Source organism: Eumetopias jubatus, unplaced genomic scaffold, assembly GCF_037043125.1.
Source record: "Eumetopias jubatus isolate StellerSeaLion01/CBP00866 unplaced genomic scaffold, mEumJub1_p1.0 scaffold_11, whole genome shotgun sequence".
Taxonomy (NCBI): Eukaryota; Metazoa; Chordata; class Mammalia; order Carnivora; family Otariidae; genus Eumetopias; species Eumetopias jubatus.
This window is the reverse complement of record NW_028274817.1, coordinates 28,761,101-28,780,443: the sequence shown is the minus strand read 5'-3', so window position 1 is coordinate 28,780,443 and position 19,343 is coordinate 28,761,101. Positions and strand designations below refer to the sequence as shown.

Below are 19,343 nucleotides of genomic sequence, written 5' to 3'. Positions count from 1 at the left end.
ACACACGACAAGCATATGCCAAAGGCTGCTTAACTTAACCCAACCCACCCCGCGGGCCACCGGCGCATGGCTCTCTGCTGCCCCATACAGGACATGCAGGGCAGAGCGACATTTCCAGAGCAGCCGGGTACTCACGGGTGGTGAGCTCATTGCTGCAAAAAAATGAAAAGATTGCTCCTATTTTGATTTGAGCTGAATGTCGGGTTTTTTTTTTTATCACAGATAGGCTACTAAATAATGCATATAAATTAGAATTTCATAAAACAAAATACCCTGGAGTCGGAGAGAGCCAGGTCCAAATCCCAGACCCCTTACAAGTTGTCTGACCTGGAGGAAGCTATTTGACTGTACCTCAGTTTTCTCATGAGGGAGTGGGAATAATAGCATCCACCACACTGGATTCTTGGAAGGACGAAATGAAATAATGCCTATAAGGTACTCATCCCAGTGCTAGGCACATAGGAAATGTTAGGGGAAAACGTGTTAGGCTTTTTAAGGAATCCTGCATCAATTTTTTTGTACAGAAAATACTCCTTTCACAGGAAGAATCCTTGTCTGATTTCTATCTGGTGTGGGACTTACATTTTTCAGTTCCTTTTAGAGCAGAACACGACTGATTTCCACAGCCATCTTTCTCAGGAATGGAGGCCACAGAACGTGGCGCCAGGGATCTGAGTTCGAATCTAGACTCTGCCAGGAGCTAGCTACATGACAACAGGCGAGTCCCTTACCCTCTTAGAGCCTCAGTGTCCACTTCCATAAGTGGGGGATAATGACGCTGTTTGCCTTATCGGGTTGTGAGAATTCAAGGAGGTACTCCAGAGGGTGCTTGCATAATAGTGGCATATAATGAGGATTTAACAAATGTTAGCTGCTGTTACTAAAATTATTATTGATAATAAAAATAATAACTTTCCAAGTGAGGTTTGCATGTTCGATTCTCGAACAGGCCAGTTAATCCTGGGGCAAAGAAGAAACACCTTTCCGTTGCCAACGGCTGAGCCCCTAGGCCCAGACGGCCATCTTGCTTACAGCCGCCCTTAACCCCCGGAGGGGTCAGGGCAGAAAGACGGCTCAGGGTAGACCCACGCCCAGCGCTGGGAAAACAGATCACAAAGCATACAACGCAGGCGCTGGATCAATAACACCATCTCTCTGGAGGGACGGGGAATGAAGGCCACAGAGCGTCTCCTGGAATCTGGCACCTGCCTGGCCTGAGAGACCAGTAAGGGTGACTCCGGCGTGCCCTGCCTCCCGCCCGCCCTCATCCCCTGCCTCTGTACCTTACTGTCCAGCTTCTTCATCGTCACGAGGTCCAGAGACTTCAGGGAATGGCCCGTGGGGGCGATGAAGTACAAGCAGGCATGGATTCGGGAGTCGTGGTAGGTGTGCAGTACCCTGCGGATCTTCAGCTCTTCCTGCAGGTAAGCCTCGAACTGGGCGTCAATGAACTCCACGATGGGCTTGTAGCTGCGGAGGGGTGGGGGGCGGGGAGCAGGGACATGGCCCGACCGCTTCCAAACCCGGGCTTTCGGTACAGTCCCTTCTCGAAGTTTAAAATGCCCTGGGTCAGATGACTCTCCCCGTCCAGCTGCATTCCCTCCATCTCCCTTCGACGGGCCGGCCACCAACTCGGTCGGCACAGGAGCCGAACTTCTGCCTCTGGCCGTACCTTTGCTCGGGAGTGCCCCCGTCTCTCTTCTCAGCCCACTCCTGCCCCCCGCCCACACACACCTCAGGGCCATGGACTGTCCACCTCGTCTTCCACACAGCCTTCCCCACTTCTGCCAGAAATCCCTTCTGTGACCCAGGAGCATAAACAAAAATAATTATGCTATCGGATCACTTACTCTCCCTTCACAAGGATTACCGTTCCCTCAAACAGACTGCGTCCCTCTGAGGGGCAGGGGCCACGAAGGGCGCTTCTCTCTCCCGCATGGGGCCCCGATGCAGTGTGGAGACCACTGGCAGTGGCTGTGGGTGGGCTGATTGTGCTCCAGGCGGGCTCCACGTCTGTCCTCCCTGCGTCTCCACCCCCGGCCCCCCGTGCCTAGTGTGGGAGCTGGGTACCCGGTGGTGGTGGCCGGGGACCTGTCCTTGACCCACTGCGGGGGAATCTCGTCACGAAGCTCTGAGTTCTGCTCAGTCTTGCTGGGTCTACGGCACTGCCCACATGGCTCTCCTAAGGTCCATATTTTTCTGGTTCTCATTTCCTCCAAGAGTGTGACTTTAAAATCTAAGCATGTGGACAACATTTGGTAAAGACTGCCCCCACACACACATGTACACACACGCGCGCACACACACGCACCCAGCTCACTGAGTCTCCACACAAAGTCCCCTTCACGACCCCAAGTCTTGCCAGGGCATCTTAAACCCTCTGCTCCTCCCTGTCCCGGGAAGCTTCTCTCTTCTCTCCTGGGCCTTTCCTGCCACCCCTGCAGCCTCCTTCTGCTCTAACTAGGTCAGCGTGGCTTCAGCTCTGCCTCTGCTCTCACCCCCATCTGTGTGCCATGCAAGGCCTCCTCCCTTCAAGCCAGAAGAGGTTTGTAACCCAAGCAGTGAGCTTTGCAGCTATAGCACCGCCAGATAGAAACATGATCGAAGGGGGCGGGGACAGGGCCAGGGCTTCTCACCTGCAGCAGCCCCCAACCTGAGCCTTTCCAAAAGATCCCCCCGGGAGAGAAGGCAAAATAGCTTAAAAAAAAAAAAAAAAAGAATCGACAAATCCTAGATTCTGAGCGCTACATACAGATGAGAGATCCAGGTGCAAGTTATCTCTGGAGCCCGAGAGAAAATTCTAAAAATAGAATCCTTTTTTTTGGTTGCAGAGATCCTTAGAAGGTTCCTGAAGAATTAGGAGCAAGGGTGGGGGATGCATCCCTTTGACTCCTCTAATTAATTTTTGGATGATTGATTGGCTCATTTGAATTATCGGATCATGGCACTGCTTCTTTTTTTTTTTTCTTTCTCCATTACATAACTTTTTTTGTTACTTCATTTTTTTGTTCTGCAAAAGGAACCAAAGGAGAAAAGAGTGCTTTTTGAGTTTTTTTCTCATCCTCCCTCCCCCTCATCTCTGGTGATACCCTGGGCCTATCTTTCTGCAGCTGCCTCAGGCCCTTAGGGGGGTCCCTGGATCAGACCAGCCAAACCAGCCAATCAACCGGCAGCATTTGTTCTAGACTAATCATAATGGGTGATTCATCTTTGTCTTACTCATCTGTGTATCCTCAGTGTCCAGCGTGGTTATCTGGAATCTAGTAAGGATTCCACCCCGCTCTGTTGTGCTCTCTGGCCCCCAGTCCATGATAAACCGAATCCCTTAGTCACACAGGCAGTCTCTGCACAAATGTTTCTTTCACCCAGGTCATACCTGATTCCCCTTCAAAGATGGGGCTTCCCTCAGATACCTTCTCAGCTGGAAATTTCTACATCTCTCACACCCAAGTTCCACGGAGGGGTGGAGAAGGCAGCTTTCTTCTCGCTCATTATTCCCTGGCCTCCTACAATCTCTTCCATCTGCTACAAAAACCCAGCTCTAAGGCGCACCTGGGTGGCTCAGTCGGTTGAGCGTCTGACCCTTGGTTTGGGCTCAGGTCGTGACCTCGGGGTCGTGAGTGACCTCGGGGTCGTGAGATTGAGACAGGCTCCGCACTCAGCAGGCAGTCGGCTTGAGATTCTCTCCCTCTGCTCCCCCTGTTCATGCGCATGCGCGCCCCCGCGCGAGCTTCCCTCCCCTCTCTCTCTAAAATAAATAGTCTTTTAAAAAAAAACCCAGTCCCAACATAATCCACCCCTCTTCGTCACTACTGTTTGTCTTTCACATTTTAGGGCACGTGCTCTTTTTTTTTTAAGATTTATTTATTTATTTGTCAGAGAGAGAGAGAGAGAGAGAGAGCACAAGCAGGAGAAGCGGCAGGCAGAGGGAGAAGCAGGCTCCCCGCCGAGCAGGGAGCCAAACGTACGATTCCTGGGATCATGACCTGAGCCGAAGGCAGACGCTTAACTGACTGAGCCACCCAGGCGCCCCTGGGGCAGGTGCTCTTAACCTGGGGTCCACAGACTTCCAAGGATTCATAGGATCCACGAACTTGGAAAACACCACTTCGTTTTCACTGAGCTCTCACTGAAGCTCAGCGGTTTCTTCAGGTACAAATGTAGGTAACAATCTACAGTAATTTTAGCAGTACCTGTGATTTCACAGTCAGTAGAAATCACTGATATTTTTGCTTCCTATTACAGTTGTTGCAAATATCTCAAAATAGCATTCATACCTTACACACCTCCTAAATTATGTTAGATAGAGCTGCATATAGATATTACTTCAGGAACTAATAAAGAAGGACATAGATTACTAAATCACAATTTGAAAATATTTTGGGAACTGTATTTTTAGTATAATGGGCATATTTTAGGCATTTAAAACCGTTATTTGAAGTATGAGTCCATAGGCCTCACTGGATTGCTAAGGAGGCCAAAGGCACAAAATAGTGCCTGGTCTGGGGCGCCTGGGTGGCTCAGTCAGTGAAGCATCTGCCTTCGGCTCAGGTCATGATCTCAGGGTCCTGGGATCGAGCCCCACATCGGGCTCCCTGCTCCGCGGGAAGCCTGCTTCTCCCTCTCCCTCTGCCCCTCCCCCTGCTCATGCTCTCACTCAAATAAATAAAAATATTTTTTTAGAAAATTATTTAAAAAACCATTCCTGGTCTGGACACTACTTCTTACTCCCCTCGATAATGGGAATAAAAAGTGACTGTGAAGGCTTCCCGACAATGTGACCTTTAAGCTGCATAAGACAGCCATGGGAGAATCTAGGAGAAGAGCATTCCAGAGTGGAATAACAAAGGTAATGGTCCAGAGGCAGAAGCGAGCTTGAGGAGATTTGCAGTAGGAAGAAGGCAAGGGAGCTGGGAGTTAGTGCAGGAAGGGAGAATTATTCACAACTGCCAAAAGGTGAAAACAACCCAATGGCCATCAACTGATGACTGGCCAAACAAAATGTGGGTGATCCAGACAATGGAATATTACTCAGGCTCTAAAAGGAAGACAATTCTGGTGCATGCTGCCCCGGGGACGAATCTTGAAAACACCGTTGAAGTGAAAGAAACCAGGCACAAAAGGATAAATACTGTATGATTCCACTTACAGGAGGTGCCTAGAATAGTCAGAGTCATGGAGAAAGAAAATAGAATAGTGGTTACCGGGAAAAGAGGGGAGAAGGGGGTGGGGAGTTAGTGTTCACTGTTTCCTTTGGGGGAAATGAGAATGTTTGGAACGAGGCAGAGGTGATGGTTGCACCACATTGTGAATGTATTAAATGCCACTGAATTATTCACTTTAAAATAGTTCATTTTATGTTGTGTGAATTTCACCTTATTAAAAATAAGAACAGGGGCGCCTGGGTGGCTCAGTCGGTTAAGCATCTGACTCTTGATCTCAGCTCAGGTCTTGATCTCAGGGTCGTGAGTTCAAGCCCCACATTGGGCTCCATGCTGGGCGTGGAGTCTGCTTAAAAAAGGGGGTGGACCAAGAACAGTAAGAGATGAAGCAAGCGAGGTAGCAGGGTGTCCCTGCTGTGGGGATCACGTCGGGTCTGTGGGCAGGATAGAGTAAGGGGTTTTTACTGTGACTGAGGTCTTCTGTTCCATAGCGTTTTCTAGGTAGTTATTGTCGGTTGATGAGAAGTCCATGGTTTTCTTCATGTCTCTCTTGAAACTGGCTACCTGGGGACACCTGGGTGGCTCAGTCGGTTATGCGTCTGCCTTCAGCTCAGGTCATGATCCCAGGGTCCTGGGATGGAGTCCCGCATCGGGCTCCCTGCTCGGCGGGGAGTCTGCTTCTCCCTCTCTCTCTCTCTCTCTCTCTCTCTGTGCGAGGTCTCTCTCTCTCTCTCTCTCTCTCAAATAAATAAATAAATCTTAAAAAAAAAAAAGAAAGAAACTGGCTACCTAACTGAACTGGTATTCATTAGAAGTGTTTTCCAGATGACTGATTACCTTGGGTTTCTTAAACAGTCATATTACAGAAAACTAATGATTTTACCTCTCAGCGAGCACTTTTCAATTGCCATCTCTCTGGACACTGACGACCAGTCCCTTCTTGAAACACTGCCCTCTGGCTTCACTGCCTTGAGAACTCTTCTTTCTCAATCGCCTTAAATCTTGGCCTGTCTCAAAGGTCCCATCCCGGACCATCTTTTGCCGTCATTCTACTAACATTGCACATGCATTATCCCTGGGTGGTCTCGCTCGTTCCCACGGCTGCAGTGGTCACCACCTCCCAATCACGCCTGCTAGATGCCCGCGGGTCATCCCAGTCTCCTCCCTCTCCCACGTGCTGGCCTCTGTGTAGCCACAGCCTTCAGAGCCCCCCACCCACCCACCCCCCGCTGGAAACTCACAAGTCCCGGTCACAGACACTGTGCTTGAGCACAACCATCTCGGCCGGCAAAACCAAGGGGGCACAACGTCAGGTCTACAGGAACAAAGCCAAACATGCGGGCTTGTTGGAAATGCAGAAACCCCAGTCCCCAGCCCAGACCTACAGGATCGGAGTCTGCGTCTTCTCACGAGCCTCAGTGGCTTGTATGCAACATGAAAGTTTAAGCAGGCTGGCCTCTATCATCTTCCTGTCCACAGAACTTGCCTACCTCTTCGCCCTAATGGAAACCTAATCCCTTCCTGCTCCCCCCCAACCCCGAAGGATACCACAACCCTGAGGACCGCATTACCTGGCAGCCCGCTCTGGAGTAGGCTGCTCATTCTCCCACAACCTGTGTGCCTTGGGGTCAGCGGGGTGGGCATTCGCGTAGGCCCCGCCCAGTGCCACTTCTAGACATCGTCTTCTCGTGGCGCCTGACTCATGCAGTCTCTCTCCCCGTTCTGGGTGACAGCAGTCAGCAGTGTGCTCGTAGACAACCCATCAACCTGCAGCCTCTTTATTCCCCGACTGTCTAAACTCCACAACCTTCGGGCTCCCTCTACTTCAGCCACCGACACACTTTACCATTGGCCCGATCAGCTTCCCCCAAGACATCCTCTCTCTAACTCCCCGTGCTCTGGCCACAACCTCTCATCTTTCCAACCCTCTTACACCTCGGATCCTCCCAAACCTGATCTTTCACCCCACGGAATCCTCAGGTACCTTGACCTCTCTACTGTCTCATAGGCCATCAGCCCCTTCCTGGCCTCATCTCCTTCTCGGCCCCGGCTGAATCCCATAACTGATTACCCAAACCACTCTTTTATCAACACCTTCATCTCCACTACACCCCTGCCTTCCACCCTCTGGCCCAGCAAAGTGCTGCGCAGAATACATTTCAGGGTCTGCCCTCGGCTGCCACACCGCTGCTGTTGAAGTTAGCCAGAGGCCATCACAAAAGTCTTGGCACTCAAAGCCATGGCCTCTAACCTCAGATAGAGCAACAGGACAATCCCTTTACTTGACCTTGACTGGCTGCCTTCCCATTGCCTTCGTGGACCATTCCAAACTGGCACTACTTTCCTCAAGCTCCAAAACTTCACTCTCGAGAGATGGTCTTACCTCCAACATTATCAAAAAACTGGGGCCACCAGCCTCACACCAGCTCAACTTCCTGCCTCAGTCCCTGCCCTCTAGAACTGAATCAGCCCTTCCCCCCTGCCCTCTAGTCTCATCGTGTGCAAGGCCCATCACCCTCCATGCACTCGCTCTCATCCCTTTCAGGCTCTTCGAGAATCTTGCTTCATCTATCAGCTCCTCACCCCCTACTGACTCCTCCTCAAACTATAAATATGCTGAAGTCTTCCCTCATCTCAAAAGAAAGCTCTTTCCTCAACTCAATCCCCCTCAACCACACGTTCTCCCCAACTACTGCCCTATATGTCTTTTCTTCCCTTAGGAATAGAGTATGTCTTCTGCACCTACTACAGGGCCTGGCATATAATAGAAGTTCAAGAAATATTTAATAGGTAAATGGAGATTTTTTTTTGGAAAGAATAATCTACTCATTCATTCATTCCTTCTCATTCACTCCTCAACACATCGTAGACTGTTTTCTACCCTCATCGGCATCCTCGTTAACACATTCAATGGATACGTTTGGTCTTGAAAGATAAAACCTTAGAGATATTTTTTTAAATGTATTTTTTTTAAGATTTTATTTATTCATTTGAGACAAAGAGATACAGAGAGAGCGCGCATGAGCAGGGAGAGAGGCAGAGGGAGAGGGAGAAGCAGGCTCCTCACTGAGCCAGGAGCCCGATGTGGGGCTTGATTCCAGGACTCCAGGATCATGACCTGAGCCGAAGGCAGTCGCTTAACCAACTGAGCCACCCAGGCGCCCCTAGAGGTATTTTTTTTTTTTAATTTTCTTTTTCCCTTCAATGCATATTTCATTCACTTGACAAATAGGTACTGAATACCCACAGTATGCCGGTTGGTTAACTTGTGTGCATCCTACAAGATTCCAAGACTTAGCTCAGCCATTCCCGACCACCTCCTTTCCACCTTATACTCCCACTGGGCTCTGCTGATTGCTACGCTTTTCCCCACAGCTCCCTCCATGTGCCTTTGTTGTCGTACTCACTACACTATGTAGAATTTGTATACTACGTATTAGTCCTTTCCACGAAACTACAACTTCCTTATTTCTTAGTATCCCTGGCACCTCACACTGTGTCTGGCACACAGTTGACTTTTAGTATAATGTTATCAACTGAACTAGATCCCCCATATCAATTTGGTTACTAGGTGTTGTGGATTCTTTCTCTTACACCTGCCTCCCCCTCTCTGTCCTCGAAGCTTCTGTTCCTGTTCAAGCCCTCATCCGCTCTCTCAGCCTCAAAAACATCACCCCTGGGGGGGGGGCTGGCTGGCACAGTCGGAAGAGCATGCGACTCTTGATCTCGGGGTCGTGAGTTCAAGCCCCACATTGGGTGCCGAGATTACTACAAAAAATAAATAAACTTAAAAAAAAAAAAAGTCGCTCCTGACCTCTTTGCCTCCCACTACACACTGCCTTATCTCTCATTCCCAGTTCAGGAAAGCTTTTTAAATGAGCGGTCTACACCCACTTTATCTGCTTCCTTTTTAAAGACTCCATTCTTTTTTAAAACTTACTCTTAATTGCGTGACCAATACGTATACTTATGCTCCCCTCCTCAGCGGTAACTACTATTTTCAGTTTGTTGGTTCACCTCGCAGATCTTTTTCTATGCATTTATATGCGGGGGGTGTTTGGTGCTTCATTGGGAAGGGTGGATTTATACAAATGGCGTCATGATCTATGTATCATTCTGCAACCTCTCTTTTCACTTAATAACACACCCACGTGAGTGTACACAGATCTACTGCATTCTTTTAAACTGCCAAATGTATTCCATGGTCGAGTTGTACCGTAGCTCATTTAGTTGCTTTATTGGTGGAAATTTCAGCTGTTTAAAAATTTTTTTTATTCCATATCCAATGCTGCAGTGAACATCTTTTCTGTATGTATTCCTAAAAGTGGAACTGCTGGATCATAAGGAATTCACATTTAAGATTTTAATAGGTTCCACCAAATCTACCCTCTAAAACATCTGTATCCATCTACATTCCCAGCAACATGAATGAAATTAGCTGGTGTTAGAGGCCATTGTATTTTTGCAAATCTGATGGATAAAAAATATTTCATTGTTTCATTTTGCACTTCCCTAATCACTGGTGACATGGGTTGAGTATCAGTTTGTATGTTAGTTGGCAATTTCTATTTCCCTTTCTGTCAATCACCTGTTTATTTCTCACTGAACTGTAGAAGCTCTTTTTATATTTTAGAAAAAGCCTTTGTGATATAGGTTGCAAATTTCTTCTCCCTATCTGTAGTTTGTCTTTACTTTTGTTTATAGCATCTTTCAGTATGCATAGGTTTTTTTTTTTAATTTTAATAAGTTTAAATCTGTTGGTCTTTTCTTATATGGCTTTGGGATTTTGTATCACAATTAGAAAAACCTTCTCTACTCCTAGAGCTATAAAAACATTCTCCTAGGGCGCCTGGGTGGCTCAGTTGGTTAAGCGACTGCCTTCGGCTCACATCATGATCCTGGGGTCCCGGGATCGAGCCCCGCATCGGGCTCCCTGCTCGGCGGGGAGTCTGCTTCTCCCTCTGACCCTCCCCCGTCTCATGTGCTCTCTCTCTCTCTCTCATTCTCACTCTCTCAAATAAATAAAATCTTTAAAAAAAGACATTCTCCTATATTTTCTCCTCATATTTTTAGAATTTGTTTTTAATCCATCTGGAATCTATTTTTGTGGCTAGTGTTTGTGTGGGACGGTCTTATTTTATTTTTTCCTGATGGATGGCCTATTTTCCCAGCCCATTTTCTTGAATAGTCCATTCTTTCCCCGCTGACTTACATTATGCCAAATTCCTGTGTAAACATGAATTTGATCTTGGTCTCACTTTTCTGTCCTATCGCTCTTTTTGTTATTCGGATGCCTTTACTTACTTATCTTCCATTCACTCATGGCAATTTAGCTTCCACCCACAACTTCCCTGGAATTATTATTCCTTAGTGTATTAATGACCTTCATGGTGCCAAACCCAATGGATATTTTTCAGTTTCATTTATTATTCCCTCCCATTATGCTACATGGTACAACTCTCCCTCGATTCTTCTACCAATAAAAGTCATGATCATAACAATATCTTCTGTTTGTTAGTTACTCTGTGCCAGGCACTGTTTTTTCTTAAGAATTTATTTATTTATGTATTTGAGAGAGCGAGACGGCATGAGTGGGAGGAGGATCAGAGGCAGAGGGAGAAGCAGGCTCCCCGCTGAGCAAGGAGACCAAGGTGAGGCTCGGTCCCGGGACCCTGAGATCATGACCTGAGCCGAAGGCAGACGCTTAACCGACTGAGCCACCCAGGCGCCCCTGTGCCAGGCACTGTTGAAGCATTTCATATGCCAGGCACATCAAGTATGCCTCACCACAACCCTCTACAGTAGATATTAGTATCATCGTCATCCCCACTTTACAGGTGAGAAAACTGAGCCATAGAGAATTTAAGTGTCTTATAGTGTAAGCTCTGAGAGCTGGTTTTTCTTTTTTGCCATGCAAGTGCCTGATCTAAGTTTTATTGCTGGGGCATCCACTTCAAAGACAACTGACTATCTGGAATAAACACACTGCCAACCACCTGAAGGTGAAGAGTCAGCCCTCCCTCCGCTCCCACCCCCCCCCCCCCCCCGCCACGGGGCTCCTTTGTTTGAGAAATCTTGATTTCCGTAAGTGACCATTTGGGCCACTTGTTTTTTCTCTTCCACTGCTTTAAATTCTCGCTCTTATGTTTTAAATTCACCCATCTAGGGGCGCCTGGGTGGCTCAGTAGGTTGGGCATCTGCCTTTGGCTCAGATCATGATCCCAGGGTCTTGAGATCGAGCCCCACGTCCAGCTCCCTACTCGGCGGGGAGTCTGCTTCTCCCTCTGCCTCTACCCTCACCCCTCCCCCGGCTTGTGCTCGCTCGCTCTCTCACTCTCTCAAGTGAATAAATAAAATCCAAACAATAAATTCACCCATCTAGAGCAAGCCCATCAAATCCTAGACCTAAACCCTCCATCTCAATAAAAGCCGAACGCCAGACCCACACCCGCGTTCTCTTTCTCTAGCCCGAGACCTCACTGTGTGGTCCCAGCTGTGCCATGTGTTTCCCAGGACCTGTGAATAATAAACCTTTCTGGTCTCCAAGTTCCCTGATGGTTATTGCTGTCTTGCAATCTTAAGAACCACAGGGGCCAGACCAGCCAGAACATTAGTTACCAATAGGCTGACAGCGGCACAAAACACTTGTCCAACATCGCCGGGCTAATCAGTGACAAGATGGGATTTGAACCCAGGTCGTTCTGAAACCAAAGCCTGAGTTCCTAAGCACAGCTCTTTCTAGCCTGTGCTCAGTCTCCCTCCTGAGTTCCTTTTGCTCCTGCATCTTTTTTTTTTTTTTTTAAGATTGTATCCATGTATTTGACAGACAGAGGTCACAAGCAGGGGGAGGGGCAGAGGCAGAGGGAGAAGCAGGCTTCCCACGGAGCAGGGAGCCCGATGCGGGGCTCGATCCCAGGACCCCGGGATCACGACCCGAGCCGAAGGCAGACGTTTAACCCACTGAGCCACCCAGGCGCCCCGTGCTCCTGCATCTTTTAAATAGTGGCTTTCCCCAGGGTATGGCCTTAATCGCTGTTCTTCTTGGAAGACCACGCACCGTGGGTAAAGGATCACATTCTCGTGCTCTGCTCCAATGCGGCTGCCCTGACATATCCATGCGTGAATGAGCCCATCAGTATGGAGAAAACACTGCTTTTTATTACGAATCCCTGGAGCTTGCTGCACCCCTGCTCTCCAGCCCAGTTTCTGAGAGGCTTTTCATTTCTACTTATTTGAGTTTGTATTATTTGATTTTGCATTAGTATGCATCATGTTTATAATCAGGAAAAACAATACGGATATTACTAATGTAATGGAAGTAGATTAGCCTCTACGGGGCCGTATCAGCTCAGTCCTCCCAAACCGGCATTACCAAAGCAGTTTCCAATGTCAGATATGTTAAATGCATGTTGCTGAGAATTGTGAGAAATTTAATTGAAAAGATCCTGAGCCGTCTGTGGCTGAGATGACCCCAAATATCCATCCCCTTTCCCCAGGGTCCAATTTATTCTCTAGCAAACAAAATTAGCATAATAAGCAAAGCTACATAAAAGCAGAGGCGTCCGTCCAGGATGTCAAATGAAAAACAAAATTCGGTTCAATTATTAAGAAGCTGAATATATGTATTCATTATCAGGAAATGGGTGTGGCTGTTGGAACATCAAGGGAGAAATAGGAGAATTGGGGAACCAGTTCAGCTAAGAAGCAGGAGAATCCTAAAAGGATGAGCAGACACTCCTCAAAGTGATGAACGGCCTTTTCTGAGATGGGCGTTGTGATAACCATGTGACGTCTAGTTAAGTGCAGATGGCGCCTGACCCCCTCCCTGACCCCAGCCCTCAACACATCCCCCCCCCCCCGTGTCTGAGTTGCCCCACCCCTGACTCACACTCCATTCTCAACTCTGCCCCCACCCCCACCCCGGCACCCTGCAGTCTCTCCTACCTCTCTGCATGTTCCTGCTCAGCTCTTTCCAGAATGTGTCATTTGCTCCATCTGCTGACTTAACATCCTAAGGTTTTTGTCTGTAGCCAAGCGTTCACCACGCTCCACTCTGAACCCTGGGTGACCTTACGTGTGTCTGCGGTCGGAACATAGCACCTATAGCTTGATGATCCAAATCGGTATTTCCAGTGCTGACCCTCTGCCGACCTCTAACCCCTGTATATTCAGCTGCCTACCACAGAAGGTCATCAGGGGTCTCAGTAGCCCACGGACAGCGCAACCTCAACAGGTCTAAAACACAGCTGATTCTTTGAAAACGTGGTTCTCTTATATTATGAATGCCGCCACCATTTGTCCACTCTCCAAAGCCAGAAATCTGGACCTCATTCTAGATTCTTCTTTTGCCTTCACAACCGCACACCAAGCCTCTGCCAAGTCCTGTTGATTCTACCTACTCGATACTTACCCAACCTGCCTCTTTTTTCCTATCTCAGCACCTGTGTTACAGCTGGCCTTGATCTAATCGGTCCAAGAGTCTCCTCATTGGTCTTCCTGCTCTCCCTACCCTTCCAAACAATCTATTTCAAGGCCAATCAGACTATCTTCCTTTTTTTTTTAAGATTTTATTTATTTATTTGAGAGAAAGAGAGCACAAGCAGGGGGAGGGGCAGATGGCTGAGCAGGAAGCCTGACATGGGGCTCGATCCCAGGACCCTGAGATCATGACCTGAGCCGAAGGCAGATGCTTCACCGACTGAGCCACCCAGGCGCCCTGAGACTATCTCATAAAACCTACTTCATAAAACCTCTCAATGGCTCCATGTCTGCACATTCTAGAAATTCCCCCATGATCTGTCTCCTGCTTCCCTCTTCAGGCTCATCTCTCCCTACTTTCCCCTCGCTCACGCCAAGCACCAGCCCAGGGGCAGACACAGGTACTGTGGGAGCTTAAGCTTATGCAATTAGAAGGGCCCTCCAGAAAGACAAAACAACATTACGACTAAAAATTAGTTACAGGACCTTGGCAGGGCCTGTGCAAGTGAGGGCCCTGAAGCTTAAGCTTCATTAGTTCCACAGTCCATCTGCCTCTAAGCCAGCTAAACAGAGCCAGCGATAGATCCCTAGAATATGCCATAGTCTTCCACACTCCTTTGCCGTTGTACAAGCGTTCCCCCAGCCTGGACTGCCCTTCCCTCTTTCCCCTTGTCTGTCTGGCAAAAGAGTTCATCCGTCAAGGGCCAGCTCAGGAGGCACTTCCTCTGTGAAGGCCTCCCGAATCTCCCCACATGAAACGGACTGTTCTCTCTCTCACGTGCTCATTGTCACTTGTCCTTTACCACTTCGTACCCTGTCCTTCCCAAAGCATATCACACTCGATGGAACTTATTTGTTCAAAACCGGTCTCCCCTGTGAGTGCCTCAAGGGCAGAGACAAAGTCATTCCTTTCTAGATTGTCAGGGCACGGCAGCGCCTGGCACAAGGTAGGAAGGAGCTCAAGACATGCCTGCCACATGGACTGGAGACCTCACCCATGTATATTGGAAAGACACCTTTCCTTTGGCAGAGCGCGTGGAGCAGACGGGTTGGTGGAAACAGGGACCCTGGGTGGAGGCGCCACTTGTGCGGGGTCTGTGCCCTGCACACGCCATTTTGGGAGGAGGTCCAGGCAGGACCCCGTGGTGAGCTCCTCCGCGTGGCCTCCCACCAGCCTCCACGCCCCATCCCCTTCCTTACCTGTCCTCCTTGTTGATCTGGTCCCCAAAGCCCACCGTGCTAACAATGGTGAGCTTCAGCCCCACGTTGCTCTCTTGGAGGTCATAGGTATTGGACCGGAGCTGGACACCCGGCTGTGTGTGGGTGGCCGGCTCCCCCTCAAACTTGGTGTTGAACAGGGTGTCCATGAGGGTAGACTTGCCCAAACCGGTCTCTCCTGAAAAGCAAAAGGACAAATTACGGAACGTTCACACAACGGCCGTGCAGACCCCACATCATGTTTTGGACGTATATTCATCGACGTGGGAGCACGTACGCAATAAGACACTAAATGAAGAGTGTATAAAACTAGATAGACTGTTGGCTCTCAGTTAAGTGAAAGAGACTGACAGGAACTGCTTCAGCATATCAGCAGCAGCATCTCAGGATAGCGGAACTGGGGTAATTTTCCTTTTAGTCTTCCTATTTTTGGGTCGTTTGAAGGTTGAGGACGCATGGCTTTTTTCGTCAGAAAAAGAAACTGTTGCAGGCGGTGATGGAGAGACAGCAGTTATGCCTGGAGAAAGTCCAGAAGGACATACAATATACTCTCACCAAGAAAGCTATCACCACGTGGTGGGGGTGATGTGTGGTTTTCGTTTCTTTCTTCATGCTTCTGTGTATTTTCCAAGTTTTCCATACGGAACATGCATAGCTTTTTTTTTTTTTTTTTCAAGATTTTATTTATTTTCTGACAGAGAGAGACACAGCGAGAGCAGGAACACAAGCAGGGGGAGTGGAGGAGGGAGAAGCAGGCTCCCCGCCGAGAGCAGGGAGCCCGATGCGGGGCTCGATCCCAGGACCCTGGGATCAGGACCTGAGCCGCAGGCAGACGCCTAACGACTGAGCCACCCAGGCGCCCCACGCATAGCTTTTGTAATAAAAATCAAAGGGCTGTTTTCGATTTTAAAAGAAAGGGACAGTGGTCCCTTGTCAAATAAATTTTTTTTTTCCCCTTTTCATCCCACCTCACCTCCCTGCCAGGCCCAGACTGCGCTCTGCACATGCCCGGATGTGTATCCCAGTGGGAAGGCCATTTTTAGCTAACGGGGAGGGAAGTTAGCAGGCCACAAATTCTTCTTCTTAAATTTCAAACAAACCAGTCATTTGTTTGTTTAACTAACAGGCTGCAGGATACTAATAAATTAAACCATTGGAATTTCAAGTCTTGACTTTCACACCAAGGAGAGGAGGGGGGAAAGCCTGTGGAGAGCGGTGAAGGTTTTTTGGAGGTCATTCCTGGGAGACCCGAGGGAGGTCAAGCCACTGCCAGGAACCAAGGGGTCTTCAGGGAAAGACATTGGAGGAGAGCTGGTGGCCTGGGAGTTGGGCAGGAATGTGCCAGGAGGCCCCAAGCTGGGCTGGGCACTACAGAGGCTTGTCATCTCCAGGGATCCAAACCATATTGGGGCTTCCACCCCCCCTCCCCAGCAATTCAGGAATGCCAGGAATAAAGGATTCAGTAGCTAATCACCCCGATTGCCTTTTGAATACCTAGACCACCCTGCTATTCTGCTGTCCAGGGCTAGGGTGAGAGCCACATAACGTGTAAATGCAAATGGCCCCGCTCCCCCTTCCACCTTCTGGGTGTGTCTAGCTTTGCATCTTGCATGCCTTTTATCCTGAATAACGAGCGATGAATTCTGGAAGTGCTTTTTCAAATCTCTGTCTCCGATGAGAGCTGTCTGTGTGTGTAGAGATTGGTGAGAGAGAGAACAAGAAGAACATTCAACTCAGCCTGGCTCCCCAGCCCCCCAGCCCAGCGTCGTAGCCAGGTCTGACTAACATGGTGGATTGCCAGGGTGCAGGGAAATGGTCCCTCACACAGATCATGTTTCCAGCCAAGGTCTGCTATACCTATTAGCAGCAAAGATTCTCCCAGAAGAGGCCCCCTTTGTTCCCCCTCCCTAAAGGAACAGGGAGTATTTGGGTCTTAAGAAAAATTTGGTGAGGTGGGGTCTTTGCAATGGGAGGTCACAGACTTGGCCAAGCAACGGAATGTATCACCCCACCCTCCCTGCCCAAGGTGGGGGTGCAGCTCAATTGCGCAGGGGACCAGCACCTCTGAGGTGGGAACACAGGGGTGGCTCCTTCACCCCTAACTCACCTTCCCTCTGGGCGCAGAGGTTTCAGCTCCATTTGAGCTCATGTTTGTGTGTGCCTGAGGAACTTTCCACGTACATCCCCCCACCCCCTTCTGCTCTGTGAGCTCTCGGCTGAATGCCCCACAGCTCCTAGAGGGCTGGGCCCTGTCTCCCCAGCACCCAGAGCTGGCTCCCTGGCCCCTGAGCCTAAGTATCATCAGAGAGCAGGGCATGGGGCATCTTCCCGTACTCCCTAGAGGGCCTAGCCCAGGCGGGCACGGAGGCCTCGGGCGCAGGCTACAGGGTTTGCTCAGCCGGGGGGATGGAGGCCGGCCAGGCAGGGCAGGGCAGGGCAGGGCAGCGGGGCAAATGACCACGCGAAAGCCTGCCAACACAAAAGGGCTGTGGAAATTAGACGCCCGATGATGAGAGGAAGAAAAGAACCCGCGGGTGTCCAGGGAATTGTGATAAATGCAACCTGAGGAGAGGACAGAGAATCAAGCGAGCCGGTCCCATGGCTATGGGAGGGCTCCCGGTCCGCTGTGCCATCCGTGTGGAGCCTGCGGGGTGCAGGGGTCCCTCTCCATGGTTGGCACGGACCCAGCCTGAGCCTAGCATGCCGTCCCCTCCCACGCTGCCCGGGGGCCCAGCATCGAGGAGGGTCAGGTCAGCAGACTCCACACCCCTGCAGGAAGGTGGGGACTTGGCAGATGCAGGAAACCTGGGGAGTCCCCAGGGGTCAATTTCTTTCTCCTCCTCCCTCCCTCCTCGGACAGACAGCAGGATTTCTTAACCCTTTTAAGGTCTCCACCACCCGGCCCAGAAGATTCCATCTCGCTTTGCTTAATGGAGATAGGATGCTGGAAACATCCAGGGTCTTTAAAAAGAATTTCCATTTAAAACATGTAATGTGAAACACGCTTTTTCAAACTACACTCCCTGGGATAATCCACTGTTGACCTCTCTACTCAGCCTTTTTTCCTCATCTGCTGCTAATACCGCACCCCCTGGCACCTTGTGGCCTTAAGTCCTTGCAGGCGGGGAAACGCAGAGGAAACGCAGAGGCCTGGCCCCGTGATGCCCAGCCAGAGGCGTTGCCCTCTCTGGGCCCCAGTCTCTTTCCCCAGAAAATGAACAGGTTGGATTAATAATAATAGCGATGGCTTCTGGAGCAGTTACTATGTGCCAGGCACAGCTGTGATACTATCTTTTCTTATTTGTTCCCCACAATAAGCGTAGGAGGTAGATACTTGTCTTTCAGTTGCGGAAGGGTCAGCCAAGCCACTTCCCAGCTATGCGAATTTACAATTTACCGCACTCCCCAGTCTCTCTGCACCTTACCTTCCTCATCTGTAAAATGTGGAGGAGGGAGCTGGTCTAGGGTCACAAAGGACTCAGTAGCAGGGAGGGCCCCGAATCCAGTCCGACACTGGAGCCCAGACGTATAACCAATACGCCCAAGTGGGTGGCGCAGGTGTGCTACGTCGGCCCATTTGGTCATTCGACAAATGTTCACGGGGCCTCTAGCCAGAGCCATGCGCAATTTTAGGGACGAAAGATACAACAGTGAACAGGACAGCCACCATCCCTGTCCGCAGGGAGCTCGTGGTCCCCAAAGCGAAGGTCTCTGCCGGCTCCAAATGGGGGGGGGGTGACCACCAAGAGAGACATCTCCTGGGTTCAACAAGGAGGTGTTCAAAAGGAAACTCTCCTGGAACTCCAGGGAGACTACCAACAGGGACAAGGTCATGGCTGGCTCTGTAACCTTGCCCTCTCCTTCCTGACCTTGCCAAGGCCTGGCCCACAGGGGCGTCCTGGAGCCGGCTCCCCCAGCCTCTTGCAGATCTGCTTCTCGTGTGTGTTTTATTCCAAGTTCAACGCGGCCCAGTTGAGCCTGGAATCCTAAGCAGCTTCAAAGTAAATATTATCATGATGACTCTCTGCACTCCTCACAGGCATTACTGTTGCTGGCACATTCGGAGGGCAGCATGTCTCCTGGGCTCTTTCCCAGCAGTGCAGAGCAACGGGCCTCAGAACGTTTGTCCCGCCGGTTCCAGGGGCTGAGGCCTCCTGCACTAGATCTAGATCGTGGGGTCTTTGCAATTTCCAGAGCTAAGCAATTAGTATATGTTTTTTGTCTGGGGTGGGGTGGGGGGCTGGGGAGGGAGAGGGCAACCTCACCCCACTCAGTAATTATTGTCAACCATAGAAAATCTGTTCGAGAGGAGTCATAATATGCCCACACCCGTGTGCTTAGCCCTCCAAAATAATAACTGTGGGTGCCACTTATTGGTACCCTTACATATGAATTAGGATCTGGATTCATAAAACTCCTCTCTCTCAATCCAGCCATGCGCCTGTGCACACGGGCACACACCTACATCACGGTGAAGGGTACTCA

General features: G+C 49.7%; 1 protein-coding gene across 4 annotated transcripts in view; it reads right to left on the bottom strand.

Annotated features, from left to right (window-relative positions):
• Positions 1-19,343, bottom strand: part of SEPTIN6 (septin 6) — a 65,946-nt gene that overhangs the window by 26,119 nt on the left and 20,484 nt on the right. For all 4 annotated transcript variants that reach the window (XM_028087773.2, XM_028087774.2, XM_028087775.2 and 1 more), the window contains exons 3-4: positions 14,841-15,036; positions 1,284-1,470 (exon numbers count right to left, since the gene is read on the bottom strand). In XM_028087773.2, coding sequence (XP_027943574.1) covers positions 1,284-1,470; positions 14,841-15,036 — 383 coding nt within the window. The remainder of the gene's footprint in view (positions 1-1,283; positions 1,471-14,840; positions 15,037-19,343) is intronic.